The sequence below is a fragment of the Triticum dicoccoides genome, chromosome 7B (assembly GCF_002162155.2).
Source record: "Triticum dicoccoides isolate Atlit2015 ecotype Zavitan chromosome 7B, WEW_v2.0, whole genome shotgun sequence".
Lineage (NCBI taxonomy): Eukaryota > Viridiplantae > Streptophyta > Magnoliopsida > Poales > Poaceae > Triticum > Triticum dicoccoides.
Window position 1 is genome coordinate 29,867,835 of NC_041393.1, and position 23,417 is coordinate 29,891,251.

The following is a 23,417-nucleotide window of genomic DNA, read 5'->3' on the forward strand; positions in this document are numbered from 1 at the left end:
ATCGCCAAGGACGGTAACTTCGACGACATCTTTGTCATACCTTGCAATTGCATTGATACCCCACATGTCCCTACTTTTGCGTAGCTTACCCATCGAGACTAGCCATTGAGTATTGCTGGCAACGTGACTTGTGCACATTAGGGATCATACTCCATAGCATACATACCATACCATAGTGGTGCATATCTTGGTATCCACTTGTGTGTCACAAAGTTGTCATAGCATACACAATTGCTATCTTGGTTCGTGAAGTTTTGCATGAGAAAAGAGCTCAAAAGTGAAAGAGCCACCCAAGCTTTTAAGCAAAGAGGAAAGATAAGCAAAGAGCTTATGAACAAGAACCATAACATCATACTACATTAAGATTGTCATATTGGATCATCTTGGATCACTGCACCGAAATACCATACATATAGCATACTTGGGATAGAGATAGTCGCATTTTTGCCTAGTAGGTTGTGCACAAGTTTGCGTATCTGCCTATTGTGCAATCGTGCTAGCGTCTCTCTAGTATTGTGCAACAAGAGCATTTTCGTGGTTTCCACATTTTGGCTCACTTTTGGTTTGCGCAATCCCACTTATCTATTTGCGTGTGTGTTTCCGTGTACCATTACTTGCTTGGTCTACTTGTTGCATTTGCAAATTTGTGAACCTTTTCCAACATTATTGAAGCTCACTTACTATTGCATCAAATTTTGTGCCACCATCCTAACCAAGCTCCACCAAAAGCTTTTACGTGTGTAGGTGTGCGAACCGACAAGAATTGGTACCAAAAGTGCTATTTCATTGTCCACATTTGAGTGAAATTGATTCATCTTCAACTTCGGTCAAGGTACATTTGGTACATGTTCTTTTCCTTCTACCACTCACATTTTGTTTGGAATGATGGATAGGCCAACTTCTTCTACAAATCCACCTCTCATCAAGAACGGCGACGACATGTCATCGTTTGTCACAAAGAGCCACCTCTTTGGTGCTCAAAGGGCGTTACACCAAGAGAAACAAGCTATGAGCAACCGCATCGACAACCTCGCCACCGACTTGCGACTCTCCGAGCAACGTACAAGAAACTACTTCGACAACAAGTTTGACTCTCACAAGCAAGAAAATGATGCAAGAATGGACGAGATCCGCGCCTTGATGAGGAACCGGCATCCTTCCACTTCTTCATCCTCAAGACGGAGCCGCTCGAGTCGACACTCCGACGACACCTTCTCCGGCTCAAGTACACCGTCATCGACCATTCTTCGACAGAGCCGCGCATCAAGACCGGCATGCATCTCGGAACCCGCTACATGACAAGCATTCACAAGAGCAAGTTGATCAGCAAGTTCCTCGTCCTCAATCAAACCAAGTCGCTTTTTCTCAAGCTCAAGAACGGCAACGACTACGACGCCAAGAAGAAGAATGAGCGCGTCTACACAAAGAGGAACAAGATGCCGAGGCTCAACGTCTTCAACAACAACAACGAGAAGCGCAAGCTCTTGAGGCGCAACGTGCCCTTCAAGAATCAAGTCGAGCCATCGCCAACCGCAATCGCGAACGGCGCAATCAAGAGGAAGCCCTTCAAGAAGAAATCCAAGAGAGGAACTACCAACCGCGTGTGCAACGTCAAGCTCCACAAGCTCCTCCACAAGCACGTCAAGCTCCACAAGCTCCTCCACAAGCTCGTCAAGCTCCACCCCAACCTCAAGTTCAACAAGAGCAAGTTGATCATGGACTTCCTCCACGCCAAGAGAAACATGAGGATGACTATCATCCACGTCAAGGGCGTCATCATCACCATCGCCAACAACATAGTGAAGAGCAACGCTATGACAAGCTCAAGTTCACAATGCCCAAGTTCAATGGAAGCAATGATCCCGAAGAATACCTCTCATGGGCATTGAAGGTCGACAAAATTTTCTGCTTACACAACTATGATGAAGAGAAGAAGATCGCTATGGCATCACTTGAGTTCCAAGACTATGTGCTCATATGGTGGGAACAAGTCCTTGAGCGCCGTGAAGCAAGAGGTGAACCACCTATCACCACTTGGGCTCAAATGAAGGAAGTCATGCGAGCACATTTTGTGCCAACCTACTACAACCGCGATCTCTTCAAGAAGCTACAACTCCTCAAGCAAGGAACAAAGAGTGTTGACGAATACTACAAGGAAATGGAGATTGCCATGATTCGAGCCAATGTTACGGAAGATGATGAGAAAACAATGGCACATTTCTTGAATGGACTCAATCATCCCATAAAGAAGATTGCCGACTTCCAACCCTACTCCAACCTCATTGAGCTCGTACATAAGGCCACAAAGGTGGAACGTCAAGTGCAAGATGACTTCAAGTACGCCAAGTACTCATCCAAGACTTACTGCTTCTCCAACAATCAAGCTTCAACAACTCCTCCAACATCTACATCAACCAAGCCTTTTCCAAGAAATGACGACAAGTCAAGTTACAAGAAAACTTCGTCAAGTTCAAGTCGTCTTCCTCCTACTACAAGCAACTTCAAGCCGCGTGCTTCATCATCTACTCCAACTGATGAGACCATCAAGACAAGCTCCTTCAAGTGTTTCACTTGCGGCGTTCGAGGCCACAAGTCTTATGAATGCACAAACAAGCGCACCATGATCCTCAACGACGATGGCACATATGACTCCATGAGTGAAGAGGAGATGGAAGCCCTTGAGCAAGTGGCCATGCACTGGCGCGTGAACGAAGATGAAGATGATCAAGTCTTTTGTGATGAGGATTCGAGCCCTGCTCTCGTTGTCTCCAAAGTCTTGACACTTCAACATCAACAAGAAGAAGACCAACGATGCCACATCTTCCACACTAAGGCCGGCATCAATGGAAGGTCCGTCAAGGTCATCATCGATGGAGGTAGTTGCCACAACTTGGCAAGTGAAGAACTATGCTCCAAGCTTCAATTGGTCAAGAGGAAGCACCCGCACCCCTACAAGGTTCAATGGCTAAGTGACTCCGGCACTATACGAGTCGAGCATACGGTCCAAGTCTCCTTCAAAATCGGTGCATATGAGGACACTTTGGAGTGTGATGTGGTCCCAATGACAGTTTGCCACCTCCTTCTTGGTCGACCATGGCAATTCGACCGTGGTATCATCCACAATGGGCGTACCAATCACTATAGCTTCAAGTTGAAAGGGAAGGAATATGTGCTACCACCTATGTCTCCTAGTAAGGTGATAGCCGACAAGCAAGCCACCCATCATGGAGAGAAGAGTGAGAAAGTGACCCATCCAAAAGTGAGTGAGAGCCACAAGCCAAACTTGAGCGCCTCTTCGCCTAGAGAGAAAAATCTCATCCTATTTGCCACCAAAAGTGAGATGAGAGAAGTGTGTGAGAACCCATCGAGTGTAATGCACTTTGTCCTTGTGTGCAAGGATGGAGAGCCAATAACTAACACCTCTCACGAGCTACCTTTAGTGTTTCAATCTCTTTTGAATGAATTCCAAGATGTTTTTCCCGATGAGCTACCTCCGGGTCTACCTCCTCTTCGAGGCATTGAGCATCGAATCGACCTCATCCCCGGAGCGCCACTTCCAAACAAAGCTCCATACCGTGTCAATCCCGAAGAAACCAAGGAGATTCAACGGCAAGTACAACAACTAATCGACAATGGTCATGTACGTGAAAGCTTAAGCCCTTGTGCCATTCCCGTTATACTTGTGCCTAAGCCCGATGGAAGTTTCCGCTTATGTTCCGATTGTAGACCCATAAATGCCATTACCGTTCGTTATAGGCATCCCATTCCTCACTTAGATGATATGCTTGATGAACTTAGTGGAGCCAACTTTTTCTCAAAAATTGATCTTAAAAGTGGCTATTATCAAATCCGCATTCAAGAAGGTGATGAATGGAAAACTGCTTTCAAAACCAAATTTGGCTTATATGAGTGGTTAGTGATGCCTATGGGTTTGTCGGAAGCACCCGGAACTTTCGTGCGTCTTATGCATCATGTGCTTAGACCTTACATTGGAATCTTTGTTGTGGTTTACTTTGATGATATTCTTGTGTTTAGCAAAACCATGAAAGAGCATATTAATCATGTTAAATCTGTTTTGCAAACTCTTCGCAAGGAAAGCCTTTATGCGAACTTGAAAAAAATGCACTTTTGGCGTTGACAAAGTGGTTTTCTTGGGTTTCGTTGTATCTTCCAAGGGTGTCCATGTTGATGAAACTAAGATTAAGGCAATTAAAACTTGGCCCCAACCCACCAATTTGCAACAAGTGCGAAGCTTTCTTGGTCTTGCGGGTTTTTATCGTCGCTTTGTGAAAAACTTTAGCACTATTGCCGCCCCTTTGCATGCCTTGAGTAAGAACAATACCACTTTTGTTTGGGGATCTTTGCAATCCACCACTTTTGATGAGCTCAAGTCTTTGCTTACTCATGCTCCGATTCTTGCTTTACCCAACTTTGACAAGACTTTTGAGGTTCATTGTGATGCAAGTGGTACCGGAATTGGCGGAGTTTTGATGCAAGAAAAACAAGCCATTGCTTATTTTAGTGAAAAACTTTCCGGTGCTCAACTTAACTATCCCATATATGACAAAGAATTGTATGCTTTAGTGCGTGTACTACATGTTTGGGAACATTACCTTAGACCTCCTGAGTTTGTCATCCATACCGATCATGAAACGCTTAAGTACTTAAAAGGTCAAACTAAGTTGAACAAGCGTCATGCCAAATGGAGTGAATTTATTGAATCTTTCCCATATGTGATCAAGTACATTAAGGGTAAAGAAAATGTGGTTGCGGATGTGCTTTCACGCATATGTACGCTTGTCACTAAACTTGAGTTGAACGTTATTGGTTTTGAGCACATCAAAGGCTTGTATGCTAATGATCCATCTTTTGCTATTCCTTATGCTAAGTGTTTGATGCATGCTTCTTGGGAACAATATTATTTCAAGGATGCATATCTTATGAGAGCTAACAAACTATGCATTCCCGAGTCTTCTCTTCGTTTGCTCCTTTTGCAAGAGGCTCATGGAGGCAGACTCATGGGACACTTTGGACGCGACAAGACGTTCGCTACGCTCTCCAAGAACTATTATTGGCCCAAGATGTTCCGTGACGTCTCACGCTTCACCACCCGATGCTCTACATGTCGCAAAGCTAAGTCTAAAGCTCAATCTCATGGTCTTTACATGCCTCTTCCTATTCCTTATCAACCTTGGGAAGACATTAGCATGGATTTTATACTTGGTTTGCCTAGAACTCAAAATGGAAAGGATTCCGTGTTTGTTGTTGTGGACCGGTTTTATAAGATGGCACATTTCATTCCTTGCAACAATATAGACGATGCTTCACATATTGCCAATCTATTTTGTAGGGAAATCTTGCGACTTCATGGAGTGCCAAAGACAATTGTCTCGGACCACGACGTCAAGTTCTTGAGTTACTTTTGGAAGACCCTATGCACCAAGCTCGGCATCAAGCTATTGTTCTCTTCGGCATACCATCCTCAAACCGATGGCCAAACGGAGGTGACGAACCGTACACTCTCCACTCTACTTTGCGTGTTGATCAAGAGGAACATCAAGGAGTGGGAAGAGTGTCTACCCATCACCGAGTACGCCTACAACCATGCAAGACATTCGACGACCGGCAAGTCCCCCTTCGAGGTCGTCTACGGCTTCAACCCATTGTCCCCATTGGACATTCTACCTCTTCCTCTACAAGAGCGAACCAACCTCGACGCAAGTGCTCGTGCAAGATACATCAAGAAAATGCATGAAGATACAAGACACACCATCGAGCGACAAGTACAACGACTAGCAACCAAGCTCAACGTCAACAAGCAACCCATGGTCTTCAACATTGGTGATCTAGTGTGGCTACACCTTCGCAAGGACCGCTTCCCCAACAAACGCAAGTCCAAGCTTCTCCCTTGAGCCGATGGACCTTTCAAGATGCTAGCACGCTACAACGACAACGCCTACAAGATCGACCTACCTCGAGGCAAGTACAATGTGAGCGACATCTTCAACGTCAAGGACCTCGCTCATTACCATGGAGATGAAGTTTTTGATCCGAGGTCGGATCTCTCCCAAGGGGGGGGGGGAGATGATGCGGAGCATCCCTCGCTCACCCCCATGGACGAGCCTACATCTCCCTCAACACCACTTGGACCCATGACACGAGCCCGAGCTAAGGCTATCGAAGATAAGGTGAACTCGCTCCTCTCCGAACTCCCTCTTCCTACTCACGAGACATGGCTACTACCTCATTCGAAAACTCTATGTGTAATCAGGTACATGGAGGTGAGCCAAGGAACAACTACTTGCAAGAGCCAAGACGACGAGGACCCCAAGCATGTTGAAGAAGAAGAAGAGATGCTGCTGAAGCTACAGGCGTCGGATGACCGACCAAGTCCGGACGTCCGACGAGTTCCAGGACACGGACGACCGAGCCTTCCGGACGTCCGGTACCTCGCCTCCCAAACCAAATCTACGGACGTCCGAGGCAGACCGGACGACCGGATGACAAGCACCCGAACCAAATCTACGGACGACTGACGACTTCCGGACGTCCGGACCGTCACGAAGCTCCGGACGACCGACCCCCTCCGGACGTCTGACGCGCCTACGACCGAGCTGATTCTACGAACGCCCGAGCCCAGCCGGTCGTCCGGACCATCCCGAGCCTCCGGACGTCCGACGCCTTCCGGACGTCCGACCCTTGAGTGACCGCGCCCGCGGGCTGGAGCCCTTGTACCCCTTCACTTTGACCTCCTTTTGCACTACGACTATAAATAGGTCTCTCCCGCCTCCCACTTAGATTTAGCGTTGATTTTGCTCAAGTTAGAGATAGAGCTTCGCTCATCCATCGGATCTCCTCCTCGTGAGAGACCGCGGCCTCTTCGGAGAAGATCCTATCGGATTCAAGACCCCCTCGTGGGAAGATCCCCTCGTGGATTCAAGACCTCCTCTCGGAGAAGAAAGGTTCCTTTGTATACTTACCTTTGTTGATTGTGGATCATATGTTACTCTATGTTGTCGGTGATCTAGCACTCGTGTGATTGATTCTATGTCGGTTTCGTGATTCTCTCTCGTTTTCCCCGTGTTTTCCCGTTTGTGCTTCCGCGTGTTCTTCGTGTTCCCCCGTAGGATCCACTCCAAACGTGAAAGATCGTCCACCTAGGGTTCCGCCCTACATCATCTTGGATCAGAGCCAGCTTGTCTCATGATATCATCTTGGTATCATGAGCCACGTTGATCACGTTTTTGGAGCCCCTACCCCTCTTTTTCTAGCTTGATTTTGTTGTTTTCGTCTTAATTCCGAAAATTCCCCACCAAAAATAGCCCCAATTTTTTTTGTGATTTGTTGGTGAGTTGAGATTTCGCTGGATTTGGTCCATAGATTTGTGTTGCTACGTGTGGATCTAGCTTCCCCCACCCTCCCCACCCTTTTCCATCCACCATATCACTCGATTTTGACCTCACCAACTTCTTCTGCCCTGGAAATCTCACAGTTCTCCTCCCCGAGCCCGATTTTCGCCCAGGCTCCGGACGACCGGAAAAGGTCGGACGTCCGACGAAGTCTGGACGACCGTAAAAATCCGGACGTCCGTAAAACCCTGACGAAACTGAACTTTGAAAGTATCGACCACCACCACAACCCCACACTCCACCACATCTTCCAAACACGCATACTCCACCATCTTCCCCGATACCTCCTATGACGATTTTGCCATATTTTGGTCCTTGAGATTTTGAGTTGTGGATCCCGTATCCTTTTGTGTTTCGGCTATCTAGGTACGGTTGACGTCATCACCACCATGGCTCATCTTCGCAAGGGTCTCATCATCGCCAAGGATGGTAACTTCGACGACATCTTTGTCATACCTTGCAATTGCATTGATACCCCACATGTCCCTACTTTTGCGTAGCTTACCCATCGAGACTAGCCATTGAGTATTGCCGGCAACGTGACTTGTGCACATTAGGGATCATACTCCATAGCATACATACCATACCATAGTGGTGCATATCTTGGGATCCACTTGTGTGTCACAAAGTTGTCATAGCATACACAATTGCTATCTTGGTTCGTGAAGTTTTGCATGAGAAAAGAGCTCAAAAGTGAAAGAGCCACCCAAGCTTTTAAGCAAAGAGGAAAGATAAGCAAAGAGCTTATGAACAAGAACCATAGCATCATACTACATTAAGATTGTCATATTGGATCATCTTGGATCATTGCACCAAAATACCATACATATAGCATACTTGGGATAGAGATAGTCGCATTTTTGCCTAGTAGGTTGTGCACAAGTTTGCGTATCTGCCTATTGTGCAATCGTGCTAGCGTCTCTCTAGTATTGTGCAACAAGAGCATTTTCGTGGTTTCCACATTTTGGCTCACTTTTGGTTTGCACAATCCCACTTATCTATTTGCGTGTGTGTTTCCGTGTACCATTACTTGCTTGGTCTACTTGTTGCATTTGCAAATTTGTGAACCCTTTCCAACATTATTGAAGCTCACTTACTATTGCATCAAATTTTGTGCCACCATCCTAACCAAGCTCCACCAAAAGCTTTTACGTGTGTAGGTGTGCGAACCGACAAGAATTGGTACCAAAAGTGCTATTTCATTGTCCACATTTGAGTGAAATTGATTCATCTTCAACTTTGGTCAAGGTACATTTGGTACATGTTCTTTTCTTTCTACCACTCACATTTTGTTTGGAATGATGGATAGGCCAAGTTCTTCTACAAATCCACCTCTCATCGAGAACGGCGACGACATGTCATCATTTGTCACAAAGAGCCACCTCTTTGGTGCTCAAAGGGCGTTACACCAAGAGCAACAAGCTATGAGCGACCGCATCGACAACCTCGCCACCGACTTGCGACTCTCCGAGCAACGTACAAGAGACTACTTCGACAACAAGTTCGACTCTCACAAGCAAGAAAATGATGCAAGAATGGACGAGATCCGCGCCTTGATGAGGAACCGGCATCCTTCCACTTCTTCATCCTCAAGACGGAGCCGCTCGAGTCGACACTCCGACGACACCTTCTCCGGCTCAAGTACACCGTTATCGACCATTCTTCGACGAGCCGCGCGTCAAGACCGGCATGCATCTCGGAACCCGCTACATGACAAGCATTCACAAGAGCAAGTTGATCAGCAAGTTCCTCATCCTCAATCAAACCAAGTCGCTTTTGCTCAAGCTCAAGAACGGCAACGACTACAACGCCAAGAAGAAGAACGAGCATGTCTACACCAAGAGGAACAAGATGCCGAGGCTCAACGTCTTCAACAACAACAACGAGAAGCGCAAGCTCTTGAGGCGCAACGTGCCCTTCAAGGATCAAGTCGAGCCATCGCCAACCGCAAGCGCGAACGGCGCAATCAAGAGGAAGCCCTTCAAGAAGAAATCCAAGAGAGGAACTACCAACCGCGTGTGCAACGTCAAGCTCCACAAGCTCCTCCACAAGCACGTCAAGCTCCACAAGCTCCTCCACAAGCTCGTCAAGAGCAACATGAGGATGACTATCATCCACGTCAAGGGCGTCATCATCACCATCGCCAACAACATAATGAAGAGCAACGCTATGACAAGCTCAAGTTCACAATGCCCAAGTTCAATGGAAGCAATGATCCCGAAGAATACCTCTCATGGGCATTGAAGGTCGACAAAATTTTCTGCTTACACAACTATGAGGAAGAGAAGAAGATCGCTATGGCATCACTTGAGTTCCAAGACTATGTGCTCATATGGTGGGAACAAGTCCTTGAGCGCCGTGAAGCAAGAGGTGAACCACCTATCACCACTTGGGCTCAAATGAATGAAGTCATGCGAGCACGTTTTGTGCCAACCTACTACAACCGCGACCTCTTCAAGAAGCTACAACTCCTCAAGCAAGGAACAAAGAGTGTTGACGAATACTACAAGGAAATGGAGATTGCCATGATTCGAGCCAATGTCACGAAAGATGATGAGAAAACAATGGCACATTTCTTGAATGGACTCAATCATCCCATAAAGAAGATTGCCAACTTCCAACCCTACTCCAACCTCATTGAGCTCGTACATCAAGCCACAAAGGCGGAACGTCAAGTGCAAGATGACTTCAAGTACGCCAAGTACTCATCCAAGACTTACTGCTTCTCCAACAATCAAGCTTCAACAACTCCTCCAACATCTACATCAACCAAGCCTTTTCCAAGAAATGACGACAAGTCAAGTTACAAGAAAACTTCGTCAAGTTCAAGTCGTCTTCCTCCTACTACAAGAAACTTGAAGCCGCGTGCTTCATCATCTACTCCAACTGATGAGACCATCAAGACAAGCTCCTTCAAGTGTTTCACTTGCGGCGTTCGAGGCCACAAGTCTTATGAATGCACAAACAAGCGCACCATGATCCTCAACGACGATGGCACATATGACTCCATGAGTGAAGAGGAGATGGAAGCCCTTGAGCAAGTGGCCATGCACCGGCGCGTGAAGGAAGATGAAGATGATCAAGTCTTTTGTGATGAGGATTCGAGCCCCGCTCTCGTTGTCTCCAAAGTCTTGACACTTCAACATCAACAAGAAGAAGACCAACGATGCCACATCTTCCACACTAAGGCCGGCATCAATGGAAGGTCCGTCAAGGTCATCATCGATGGAGGTAGTTGCCACAACTTGGCAAGTGAAGAACTATGCTCCAAGCTTCAATTGGTCAAGAGGAAGCACCCGCACCCCTACAAGGTTCAATGGCTAAGTGACTCCGGCACTATACGAGTCGAGCATACGGTCGAAGTCTCCTTCAAAATCGGTGCATATGAGGACACTTTGGAGTGTGATGTGGTCCCAATGACAGTTTGCCACCTCCTTCTTGGTCGACCATGGCAATTCGACCGTGGTATCATCCACAATGGGCGTACCAATCACTATAGCTTCAAGTTGAAAGGGAAGGAATATGTGCTACGACCTATATCTCCTAGTCAAGTGATAGCCGACAAGCAAGCCACCCATCATGGAGAGAAGAGTGAGAAAGTGACCCATCCAAAAGTGAGTGAGAACCACAAGCCAAACTTGAGCGCCTCTTCGCCTAGAGAGAAAAATCTCATCCTATTTGCCACCAAAAGTGAGATGAGAGAAGTGTGTGAGAACCCATCGAGTGTAATGCACTTTGTCCTTGTGTGCAAGGATGGAGAGCCAATAACTAACACCTCTCACGAGCTACCTTTAGTGTTTCAATCTCTTTTGCAGGAATTCCAAGATGTTTTTTCCGATGAGCTACCTCTGGGTCTACCTCCTCTTCGAGGCATTGAGCATCGAATCAACCTCATCCCTGGAGCGCCACTTCCAAACAAAGCTCCATACCATGTCAATCCCGAAGAAACCAAGGAGATTCAACGGCAAGTACAACAACTAATCGACAACGGTCATGTACGTGAAAGCTTAAGCCCTTGTGTCGTTCCCGTTATACTTGTGCCTAAGCTCGATGGAAGTTTCCGCTTATGTTCCGATTGTAGACCCATAAATGCCATTATCGTTCGTTATAGGCATCCCATTCCTCGCTTAGATGATATGCTTGATGAACTTAGTGGAGCCAACTTTTTCTCAAAAATTGATCTTAAAAGTGGCTATTATCAAATCCGCATTCAAGAAGGTGATGAATGGAAAACTGCTTTCAAAACCAAATTTGGCTTATATGAGTGGTTAGTGATGCCTATGGGTTTGTCGGAAGCACCCGGAACTTTCGTGCGTCTTATGCATCATGTGCTTAGACCTCACATTGGAATCTTTGTTGTGGTTTACTTTGATGATATTCTTGTGTTTAGCAAAACCATGAAAGAGCATATTAATCATGTTAAATCTGTTTTGCAAACTCTTCGCAAGGAAAGCCTTTATGCGAACTTGAAAAAAATGCACTTTTGGCGTTGACAAAGTGGTTTTCTTGGGTTTCGTTTTATCTTCCAAGGGTGTCCATTGTTGTATCATTGTATTCAGTGAACCCATGGCCAGGATAGCCGTTGTCGTCCTCTTCTTCTTCATTGTCTTCCATCATAACCCCTATTTCTCCGTGCTTGGTCCAAACATTATAGTGGGGCATGAAACCGGACTCAAATAGGTGGACGTGAATGGTTCTTGACGTAGAGTAACTGTGACCATTCTTACAGCCAGCACATGGACAAGGCATAAAATCATCCGCCCGCTTGTTTGCCTCAGCGGCAAGCAGAAAAGTATGCACGCCATTAATGAACTCGGAAGAGCATCGGTCATCATACATCCATTGTCGGCTCATCTTCATTACACACCACCGAATAGACTAAGTTAATACAAGTTCATACATAAAGTTCATACATAAAGTTCATATACAACACTTAATTAAATGCAACATACAAATAACTCTCTAGCTAAAGAATTTAAATGCAACAACAAATGCGATGAAGATCACAACTAAGGTAACAATTGATCCAACAGCATAATGATACCAAGCCACACTATCAATGGCATATTTTCTAATCTTTCTAATCTTCAACCTCATTTTCTCCATCTTGATCTTGTGATCATCGACGACATCGGCAACATGCAACTCCAATTCCATCTTCTCCCCCTCAATTCTTTTCAATTTTTCTTTCAAATACTCGTTTTCTCTTTCAACTATATTTAACCTCTCGACAATAGGGTCGGTTGGAATTTCTGGTTCACATACCTCCTAGATAAAAATATCTATGTCAACTTGATGGGCATAATTTGTCATAAACACGAAATGCAACAACTAGTTTTAAAAGAGAATATACCACATCCGAATCATAACAAGGACGAGGGCCGACGGGGACGGATATCAAAACCATGGCACTATGTATAACAAACAATATACGGGTAAGATAATTATACGATTAACTATATATCCAAATCACATAAACATCAATTTGGTAATGTAAAACATTCATGAACAAGAGCCTCACCACAAGGTGGTGCGGGCGATCGACGGTGGTTACGACGGAGATTTAGAAGGCACTAAGTAAACCACACCTACATATGCAAACTAAGTGTTATTTTTGACCTCAAATTGCATATAAATCAAATACTAGCAAATATAATTCCTCCCAAATTAATAACTATACAAAGCATTGCAAGAGCTAATCTAGCAATGAGAGTTGAAAGGACAAAGTTGCTAACCTTTGTGATCATTTGAATGGATGGGGGCCTTCAAATCTTGACAAATTTTGGGCAAAATGTGTGATGAGCTCGAGAGGAAGAGGGGAAGAACAGAGGAGGAGAGGGGAAAGGGGAACAACAGAGCGAGCTCGGGTGCACAAAGGGTTTATGTAGGTCGACCTTTAGTACCGGTTCGTGCCACGAACCGGTACTAAAGGTGCTGAACGGGCCCTAGACTGACAACACCCTGCCACCACCCTCTTTAGTACCGGTTCGTGGCACAAACCGGTACTAAAGGTTCGCCACGAACCGGTACTAATGAGAACGGCCAGCTAGCCGTTGGAACCGGCACTAATGGACACATTAGTGCCGGCTCAAAATTGAACCGGCACTAATGTGTCTCATATTAGGTCCTTTTTCTACTAGTGTATGTAGGGCGATAAGAGTATCTCTAATAGATCCCGCAACCCGTCCTTCCAGAAAAATCGTTTACGGTATCCCGTAAACGTTTGTTGCAGGACGTTGGATGCGCAGCCAAAACAGATTCTACATATCGATCCTGCAATTTTGAACATACTAGTTCGCGCTAAAACATCTCGCCGGAGTTCATCATAAGCATAACGTAGCATAGGGGAGTTCATCACACCCATAGCATAGGGGAGTTTTTAATACAAACCCAAATTAAATACAACTGACATAAACATGCATAACATAGATCTACTTGTCGTCGGAGTCGTCAGAGCCGTCCTCGAGTGGCGGCGGCTCATTGCCATGGAGTGTGTGGTAGATCAGGGTGCTAGAGAGCGTCTGCTGGAGTTGGTACTCCTCCCGGAGCTTCGGCAGGCGCCAGGCCGCAGCTGCATCACCGGCTGCAGTGGCCTCCCTCGCCTGCCACCACGCGGTGTTGGCCGCCCGGAGACGCTGGAGGGATTGGCCGAAGAGCCTCCCAAGATGCCGGAAAGTCGCCCACGCCCGCGAGCCGGTGCTATGGAACTTGGCGCCACCTTCCTTTGCCTGTCCGACATGGGAGGGCGGAGGAAGGAGCTGTCGGCCTCGTCGACGATGCGCCGCTTGCGGCCAGCGAACCCACCGCGGCGGCCGAAACCGCCGCCGCCGCCATGCCCGGAACCCGCGGACGACATCTCCGGCAAGATTCGGTGAAGAAATGCGAGGGAAAATGTGGCCGGAGGGAGGAGCTTTGCGGCGGAGAGGATGGGGGATTTGTGGGGCAAGAACCCTTAATTGCGCCGGCGCCCGCATATATGGAGGAAACGGAGGCGGATTGCGGGTCTCTAAAAGTTTTACGGACCAGGCCTTTTTAGCGAATTTGATCGGGCCGGTATTTTAACCCGTCCCATAAATCGTCCCGTAAAACGCATTTTATCGGACTTTTACGGTATCCGCTAGAGATGCTGTAAGATGTAAGATGGTTTGTCTTTGGGGCAGAGCCAGCGCAACCACGGGGATGAGGCACGCCGGAGCCGTGCTACGACGCCGGCAAGTGGTCTACCAGAGCGCGGACGAAACTACGGAACGTGTGACGGCGCCGACTCTGTGTCGTATATAGAGGAGCCTAATTATCGCGATTCCCCAGAGCAGAATCACAAATTCACGAGGAGAAGGGCAGCAATCCCTCCGGATCTGCATTTCACCAGGACGCCGGAGCACCGCCGCCCGTACCCAGCAGCCTCGCTCGTGCGGTGCGCTCGCACAAATCTCACCGGAAGGAAGAGGCAAGCCCACGCCGGAGCCCCGCAGCCTTCGCGCGCGCCCGCACAAATCTCAAGAGGAGGAGGCAAAACCCTAGATCTGGTTCGTCGGAGCACCGCCGCCGCCGCCTGAGGCCAGCAGCCTTGGCGTGCGCCCACAGGAATCTCACGGGGAGGAGGCAGAACCTAGATCCGGTACGTCGGAGCACCGCCGCCGGCGGCGGATCCAAGAAGCCTCGCACCTCCCGCGGCAAGCCCAGATCGCCAGGCCAGATCGCGATGGATCCCCCATTGATGGAGGCTCCGAATGACTTCGGCAATCCGCTCGCCAGGTGGATGCACCACCACTGCAAGTCGTCCGTGGTATACGTGGAGTTTCGCCCCAACCAAGCACGGGTTCTGCAGGAGTGGAACAACGTTGACCCCATAGCTCAAGGTCCCGGGGCTGCAGAGCGGCTCGCCGCAAGGGATGAGCAGAGCGGAGCCGCCATGCGCTGCACGGGGTTCTTCCTCTCGGTCCCAACAGCCCCCCCGCATCGCATCCACGTCCTCACCGTCGCGCACGCCTTGCACCCGGTCTTCAACGCCGGCTTCCCCATCACGGCGGCTCAGGCGGAATGGATGTACCAGCCATGGATCCTCTGCGAGCATCTGGAGCAGGCCTTCCTGGACGGCGACGAGCAGCTGAGGCGTTTCACGCGAGGGCACATTGTCAACATCAGCTGTCAGAACGACCTGCTCGTGATCCAGCTTACGCAAGCGCACATGGCTGGCTACTGCGAGCAAGTGCACTGGCCATTGTCCGTCGCGCAGCGCTTCCCGCCATGTACTGACAGCGTCATGATGCTGTCCTGGCCTGAGGTGGGGAGGAGCGCCGCCACGGCGCGCGGCGAGATTTCGCACCCGGACAGGATGATCCAGTACCTGGGCGGCCGCAACCCGTTTGGGTTCACGACAAGACTGTCTGAGGTTGGAATCAGGTCGGAGCAGGGCAGCTCTGGGGCGCCGCTGTTGGACGGCTGGGGAGAGGTCGTGGGGGTGCTGCACGGCGGTAACACCGTCGTTTCCTTCTTTGTTGGCCTGACGGAGATCAGGAACACCCTCATGGGCTGGGGTAAGACTGACTGACTGCCTAATTTCCATCTTTTTGACATATGTTGTTGATTTTCTAATGCTGCATGATGACTGCTGCTTGTGTCAAGTTTCTAAAATGGAGTGTGTATGCTTTTTTGCAGGTCTCATTTGATGCTGGCGCCGATTGACATGCTGAGAGGACACGGTGAACTGACAAACAAAGATCGAGCGTCCTGATCGGGTCGATTTTTTCTTCTCTCTCCGATCATACATGATGGCTGGCCTTTTTCCCTGCGGCCGGTGGCCCTCGACTCTCACGGATCCTTCTTCTTTAGAATTACTCTGTTTTCTGGCATCTATGCCTTGTTCGGAGTTTTGGTCAGATGAGCAATTTGTACAAACTAGGTCTTGTGCGTTTTAATCTTGTCTAGGAACATCAAGGTTGTTTGATTGGGTACCTAATCTCAGTCTCGTTATGCAAACTTGCTTACAACCTTGGCTTGGAATGAAAAAGTTGCTTTAATACAATGATCAATGGGTGCTTCATCGACATATGAGGAGGACTTCACACAACCACAAGTCCAGAGGAAAGAACAAAGACTGGTTATACACCTTGGTGCAGACAGGATTCAGGAGGTCAAGGACCAACAAAATTTCCAGCAATGTATAAAATCTCTTATATTAGTAAGTACAAATGTGATGATCTGCATACTCAGAACCAACCAACGCTCGTGTGCACTTCTTTAGAATTCAGCACCTCACCGAGTTGCTCTACAGGCAAGAACATACCTGGACGGCCTAAAGAAACTCAGGTGCCACTCATCATTTAGAAAGGCTGGGGTGAACAAGTGTAATCAGACGAGGGGAGAAGACAAAATGCTCAAGCACCTTCCAGTAGTCAGAGAAGCTAGCGGGTCTGTCAGTGAAGTTGGTGTGGCACCCTGGTGTTCCTGCATAAAAAGAGAGCACCAATATTATCTTTGTGTGCATGTTTTAAAGAGGACAGACCCAGTGCATAGAAGCTCCCACACAAGGTGGGGTCTGGGAAGGGATTATAGGAACCTAGTCTTACCCCTGCAAAGTGCAATGCAGAGAGGCTGGTTCGAACCCAGGACCTCTTGGCACAAGTGGGGAGGACTTCACCATTGCGCTAGGCCTGCATGTTTTAAAGAGGTTGCCCCAATAAAAAAAAGATGTTTTTTGACACTAGTGTAGTCTCAAAAAACGTCTTACATTATGAAACGGGTGATTGCATGCAGCGAGAGGAAGCCACAACCATACGATCAGGAGATGGAATTTTCCATCCAGTATATTGTCAATTCATTCTCTGTATATGGAGCATTATGAGTTTAGGAATAAGAACTGCAGTTGTGCTGTAACTATTTTCCCAGCAGCTCTAAAGATGATATGGAGCATGGACAGGTACAAATGACAAGAGAAACAAACAACAGGAACACACATGGATAATAATATCTGTTTTCAGTAGTTGGTATTGCTGAGTTATAGCGGAAAAAACATGAACACAAGACAGCAGCAGGCCGAAGTCGCCAAATATATCTGAAACCTTCTCATGTCACAAAACTAAGCAGGCGAGGATAGATCAATTAGAATCTTTTTAGAGAAGCACAAAGTGAACTGCGGGCTTATTCTTATATGTTTCTACCTTAGTCCTAACACATGCTCCCCAAGTATGAGATCTTCAAAACAAAATTCAATCATTCATATGCATAGAGAAGTTCACAATCATAGAACAAAACTATATGTCCTCTAACAATGTACTCCCTCCGTCCCAAAATTCTTGTCTTAGATTTGTCCAAATACGGATGTATCAAGTCACGTTTTAGTATTAGGCACATCCGTATCTAGACATATTTAAGACAAGAATTTTGGGACGGAGGGAGTAGTAAAAGAAAGGCACGGATGCAAATATTTCCATCACGGTCACGCGAAGCAAGGAGGTATCAAATCGACGACAATCTAATATTGCCTCAGCGCATCAAAACATTGCAGGTGGCTGTAGCGTTGGTTTAGCGGAGAAAACAGACAAGTTGCAACTGATAGAACAAATAAATATGTATCCAAAAAGCCCGACAAGACTGTTACAAAACCAATAATCTATGATTACACATCATCTTCACAAGGTAACAACAGAAGCTTGGAAGGAAATCAAACGGGAAAACAAACTCAAATAACACGAGAGAAAAATGACAGCTTGCAACTAAAGCATTGATTTTATAAGAGATGACATGTGGCAAGAGCTCGTTAGCCTTTAACTCCAAGAAAAGATATACTGCAAGCTAGGTTTCTAAAAACATGTGGGGTCAGACACAGGTTACAATTAGCGCTGCCACAAGAATACAAGATGCAAGGTAGCTTTTTCCGCACCTAAAAATGTACTCCCTCCACTCCTAAATATAAGTCTTTCTAGGGATTCCAAAAGAGACTACATACGGGGCAAAATGTGTGAATCTACACTCTAAAATATGTCTACATACGGAGCGACGAAATTACATAGGTAAGATGTGCAACTGTAAAACAGCGGAGAACGTCGTACCTCTCTCGAGGCGACGGTTTCGTGTTAATATAGGCAGGGGCATATCCCTGATAAGCATACAAGGTTGTTGAGATTACATCTTGAGATACAAGGAAAGTAGAGATAAGATATACATGAGGAGATTACAACCATATACTCTAACCAACCAGACCTAGACTTATCTCAACTGAACCGGCTAAGTGGTGCGCCCCTTGAACCTGCATATTACGTGGTTTAACACCCTCCCATAATCACAACTTGGACAAGTTGAGATTACGCTTAAATTCTTCAAAACCTCTGGTAGGTAAAGCTTTAGTGAAGCCATCTGCAACTTGATCTTGAGACCGAATGAACCGAATATCCAGCTTTTTTGCTGCAATTCTTTCTTTGACAAAGTGAAAATCTATTTCGATAATGTTTTGTTCTTGCATGAAATATTGGGTTAGCAGAAAGATAGGTGGCACCCAGATTGTCACACCATAAGCATGGAGCCTGTTTACTATGTATTCCAAGCTCTTTCAGTAATGACTGAACCCAAATAATTTCAGCAGTAGCATTTGCTAGTGCTTTGTATTCTGCTTCTGTGCTGGATCTAGACACACTAGCTTGTTTCTTAGCACACCATGAGATTAAATTTGGACCAAAGAACACTGCAAAACCACCTGTTGAGCGTCTGTCATCAAGACAACCTGCCCAATCAGAGTCAGAAAAGGCACTTACAAGTGTTGATGGTGACTTGGTGAAGGTGAGTCCAACACTGGAAGTGTCCTTGATATATCTAAGTATGCGTTTTGCAGCTGTCAAATGTACTGTAGTGGGTGCATGAAGGAACCGACATACTTTGTTCACAGCAAAAGAAATATCAGGCCTAGTCAGAGTTAAATATTGCAGTGCACCAACCATACTTCTGTACCTGGTGCTATCCTCTTGATTCAAGAGTTTCCCTTTTATTAAGGATAGTTTCTCAGAGCTGGATAGAGGTGTTGGAGCTGCCTTGCAACCTTGCAATCCTGCTCTTGCTACAAGATCAATGGCATACTTCTCTTGAGACAAGTGAAGCTCATCTCCACTTCTTTTCACTTCAATGCCAAGGAAGTAGTGCAAGTCTCCTAGATCCTTAAGAGCAAACTCAGAGTTCAAATCCTTGAGCAGTGCTGAAATAGCTTCATCAGATGAGCTTGTGACAATAATATCATCAACATATATAAGTACAAATATAGATGTATTTGACTTGTTGAAAATAAACAATGAGGTGTCAGACTTGGACGGAGCAAACCCAAGTCCTTGAAGCTTTGAACTCAACCGAGAATACCATGCTCTAGGAGCTTGTTTTAATCCATATAGAGCCTTGTCAAGCTTGCATATGTGGAGGGGTTTTTGTCTGTTTTCAAATCCAGGAGGTTGTTTTATGAACACTTCCTCTTCCAGAACACCATGAAGAAACGCATTTTGAACATCTAGCTGGTGTAGGCTCCATCCTCTGGATACGGCAATAGACAAGACGACACGAATAGTAGCAGCCTTTACTACAGGACTAAAGGTATCCTCATAGTCTAGACCGTATCTTTGTTTAAAGCCTTTTGCAACTAGTCTAGCCTTATAACGATCTATGGTGCCATCAGACTTCTTTTTAATTCTGAAGACCCATTTGCAATCTATAACATTTTTACCTTTGCCTTGACACGCTGGAACTAAGTGCCAAGTTTTATTTTTGTGGAGCGCCATGTATTCATCCTCCATAGCCTTCTGCCACTTTGGATCGCCTAGAGCTTCTGCAACAGAGTATGAGATATCTGGTTCATGTGAAACACAAGCAAGTCCAAACTTTGCTAAAGATCTGTAATTTTTGGGTTGAGTTACTCCCCTCTGAAGCCTAGTGCGAGGTGGTGAAGAAGGAGCCGCAGAAGATCCAGCGCCAGGAGCGGCTGCAGGCTCGCTGGGCGAGGACATGCAGATTGGATCTTCTGTGGCCGGCGCACGTGGAGCTGAAGGAGAAGTCGCCGCAGAGGATCCCGATCCAGCAGGGGGCACATGATGGTGCAATGATTGCGCCGGTGGGACGGGGACTGCAGCATGATCCACACCGGAGTCAGCGCCCGTATCCAGCCGGGATGGCCGCCGCGCGTAGCAGCGCGTGTCGGGGCCAAACCGACCAGGTGCGGGGCCAGGCGCGGGACCAGGCGCAGGCGGCTGGAGTTGGCGCCGCGTGGCGCTGGTTGGTTGGCGCGGAGAGGCCACCGGGCGGTCCACCGAGCCACTGGTGGCGTGTGGCGACGCGGGGCTCGAGGCGGATCGGCCTGGCGCGGAGGACGCGGATCCCGCGGGGGACAGGACGACAGACTGGCGCAGGAGCGATCCCGAGGGGGATGCGCCTGGATCCCGAGGGAGATCTTCTTCGATGCTGCTGCTGTTTTGTCCAGGAAGCATAAAATGATGATTTGGGCTGATTTCGTCACCATTTTCTGCACAATTTTTTTCTGTTGCATCACAAGACTCAAGACCATCATTAGTAAGAGGATTAGTCAACAATTGATCATCAGTGTCCAAAACATCCCCATTGTCAGGCCGCATGAGCTCTGGGTGGCTCTCGCCCACATGTTCTCATCGCAGTCCCGAGCCCGCGTCAACAACATCCGGGTTGCTCTCTCCACGGTGCAGAAGGGGTCGCAATTTGTTGCGGCCTACTTCGCCCAGATGAGAGCACTTGCCGATGAGCTTGCAGCCGCCGGAAAGCCCATCGATGACGATGAGCTTGTCTCCTACATCACCGCCGGCCTCGACATGGAGTACCAACCCCTCGTCTCTGCCAACGACGTGCGCACCGACACCATCAGCATCGACAACCTCTACGCTCAGATGAGCAACTTTGATCAGCGCCTCGCTCTCTACAACAACAACTCAGGCGGGGGCTTCAAGTCATCTGCTAACACGGTCTCTCGCGGCGGCGGTCGCGGCGGTGGCGGTTCACGCTACCGTGGACCTCCGCGCGGCAAGGGCAAGCCGCCATCTGGTGGAAACAGCAGCGGCAGCAACTCCTCTCGCGGCGGCGGCGGCGGCGGGTGGCCCTCCAACAACAACAATAGGGGCCGTCGTGGTGGTAGGCCTCGCGCCAACCCTGATGCGCCACAATGCCAAATCTGCGGCAAGCTAGGCCACACCGCCCGCGACTGCTGGTATCGCTATGAAGATGACGGCGAATCCTCACAAGATGAGAAGGTTGCAGGCGCTGCTGATGGCTCCTACAGCATCGACACGAACTGGTATGTGGACAGTGGTGCAACTGACCACATCACGAGCGAGCTGGAAAAGGTGACAGTTCGTGAGAAGTACCGTGGGCAAGATCAAGTTCACACTGCCAACGGAGAAGGTATGAGCATTAGCCACGTTGGTCATTCAGTGCTTAAAACCCCCCATAGAAATATTCGTCTAAGAAAATTTTTGCATGTCCCTAGTGCCTCCAAAAATCTCCTTTCAGTTCATCGCATTGCCATTGACAACCATGTATTCCTTGAGTTTCATCCGTTTTTCTTTTTGATCAAGGATCAGGTCACGAAGAAAACTCTGTATCGAGGTAGATGCATTCGAGGGCTATACCCGTTGATTCCGGAGTTTAGGAGATTGAATAAACAAGCCTATGGTGTCACCAAAGTCTCTTCAACACGGTGGCATGATAGATTAGGGCATGCATCCTTTTCTTTAGTTGAACATTTGCTTAAAAAGAATAAGCTCCCGTTTGTTGGTGAGCGAGATCGTGAAACAATTTGTGATTCATGTCAGTGTGCTAAAAGTCATCAATTACCTTATCCTGTGTCTACAAGTATCTCCACCAAACCTCTTCAGCTCTGATACCATGTAAAACAGCGGAGAACGTCGTACCTCTCTTGAGGCGACGGTTTCGTGTTAATATAGGCAGGGGCATATCCCTGATAAGCATACAAGGTTGTTGAGATTACATCTTGAGATACAAGGAAAGTAGAGATAAGATATACATGAGGAGATTACAACCATATACTCTAACCAACGAGACCTAGACTTATCTCAACTGAACCGGCTAAGTGGTGCGCCCTTTGAACCTGAATATTACGTGGTTTAACAGCAACCTTTCTTTCCATCTGCTGCAGCAGACACAGAAACTGCATTTGCGTAAGCTCTCTGCTTAAGTGGGATAACACCAGGTGCATTCTACAAATAGAGTCCGTCGAAGCACAAAGAATGTCAGACTACATACAATCGGAATCCTACTGTTTCTTTCGGCTAGTGAAAGTAGGGTACTGAGACTTGCATGGAATTGAAATCTGAAACTCATAAAATAGACCTGCAGCTATAGGTTTCTGCGGGGCAGGATAGTAATATTAGGAGTGCCACAAGTCCACAACAAAGGCAACAATATTAGAAGTGTGCAGGTAAGCAAGGCAGAAGCTCAAAAGAGTACGGTCTCAGTATTCCAGAGCTGTCAAAAAGTGGGTTATTATTGTCCTACAGTCAATATACAACTTCAGATTAAAGACACGCTCCCAAAATTTTTGGTTAATGTTTTCCTATTTTCCAGTACTATGCACACTGTAAAAGAAATTACGTACCTACTTTATGAGCGATTAACTAAACTCCTGACGGCGGTTTTGCACATGGATGGAACTCTCTCAAGTTCAGTTTGTTTGAATGATGATCTATTGGTGAATTTTGCTATCCTAAGAGGCAAAATGCAGGTTCGGACACTCCATAGCATAGTTAGCAAGGTGAATTTTATCACACACTGTGGAAAACAGAGAACTAGTCCCGGTTCCAGAGGGCCTTCAGTCCCGATTCTGGAACCGGGACAAAAGGGTCGGGAGTAAAGCCCAAAATCTTTAGTCCCGGTTCTCTTACAAACCGGGACAGAAGGGGCTCCACGTGGCCGCTGCGGGGCGCCCAGGCAGCTGGCAGGACCTAGGGTTTTGGAGGGTTAATTTAGGGGTTTCATATTGTGTTAGCTAGCTAG

The 23,417-nt window shown here is 47.3% G+C and overlaps 1 protein-coding gene and 1 pseudogene across 1 annotated transcript; both read left to right on the top strand.

The window, feature by feature from the left end:
* The first annotated feature begins 15,111 nt into the window (after positions 1-15,111).
* On the top strand, positions 15,112-16,399 carry LOC119338538. Its single transcript, XM_037610860.1, has 2 exons — positions 15,112-15,946; positions 16,068-16,399. The coding sequence occupies exons 1-2, from the start codon at positions 15,112-15,114 to the stop codon at positions 16,076-16,078; spliced, it is 846 nt and encodes a 281-aa protein (XP_037466757.1). The 3' UTR covers positions 16,079-16,399.
* A 4,773-nt stretch (positions 16,400-21,172) lies between these two features.
* LOC119342440 lies at positions 21,173-21,311 on the top strand (annotated as a pseudogene).
* Positions 21,312-23,417: the final 2,106 nt, after the last annotated feature.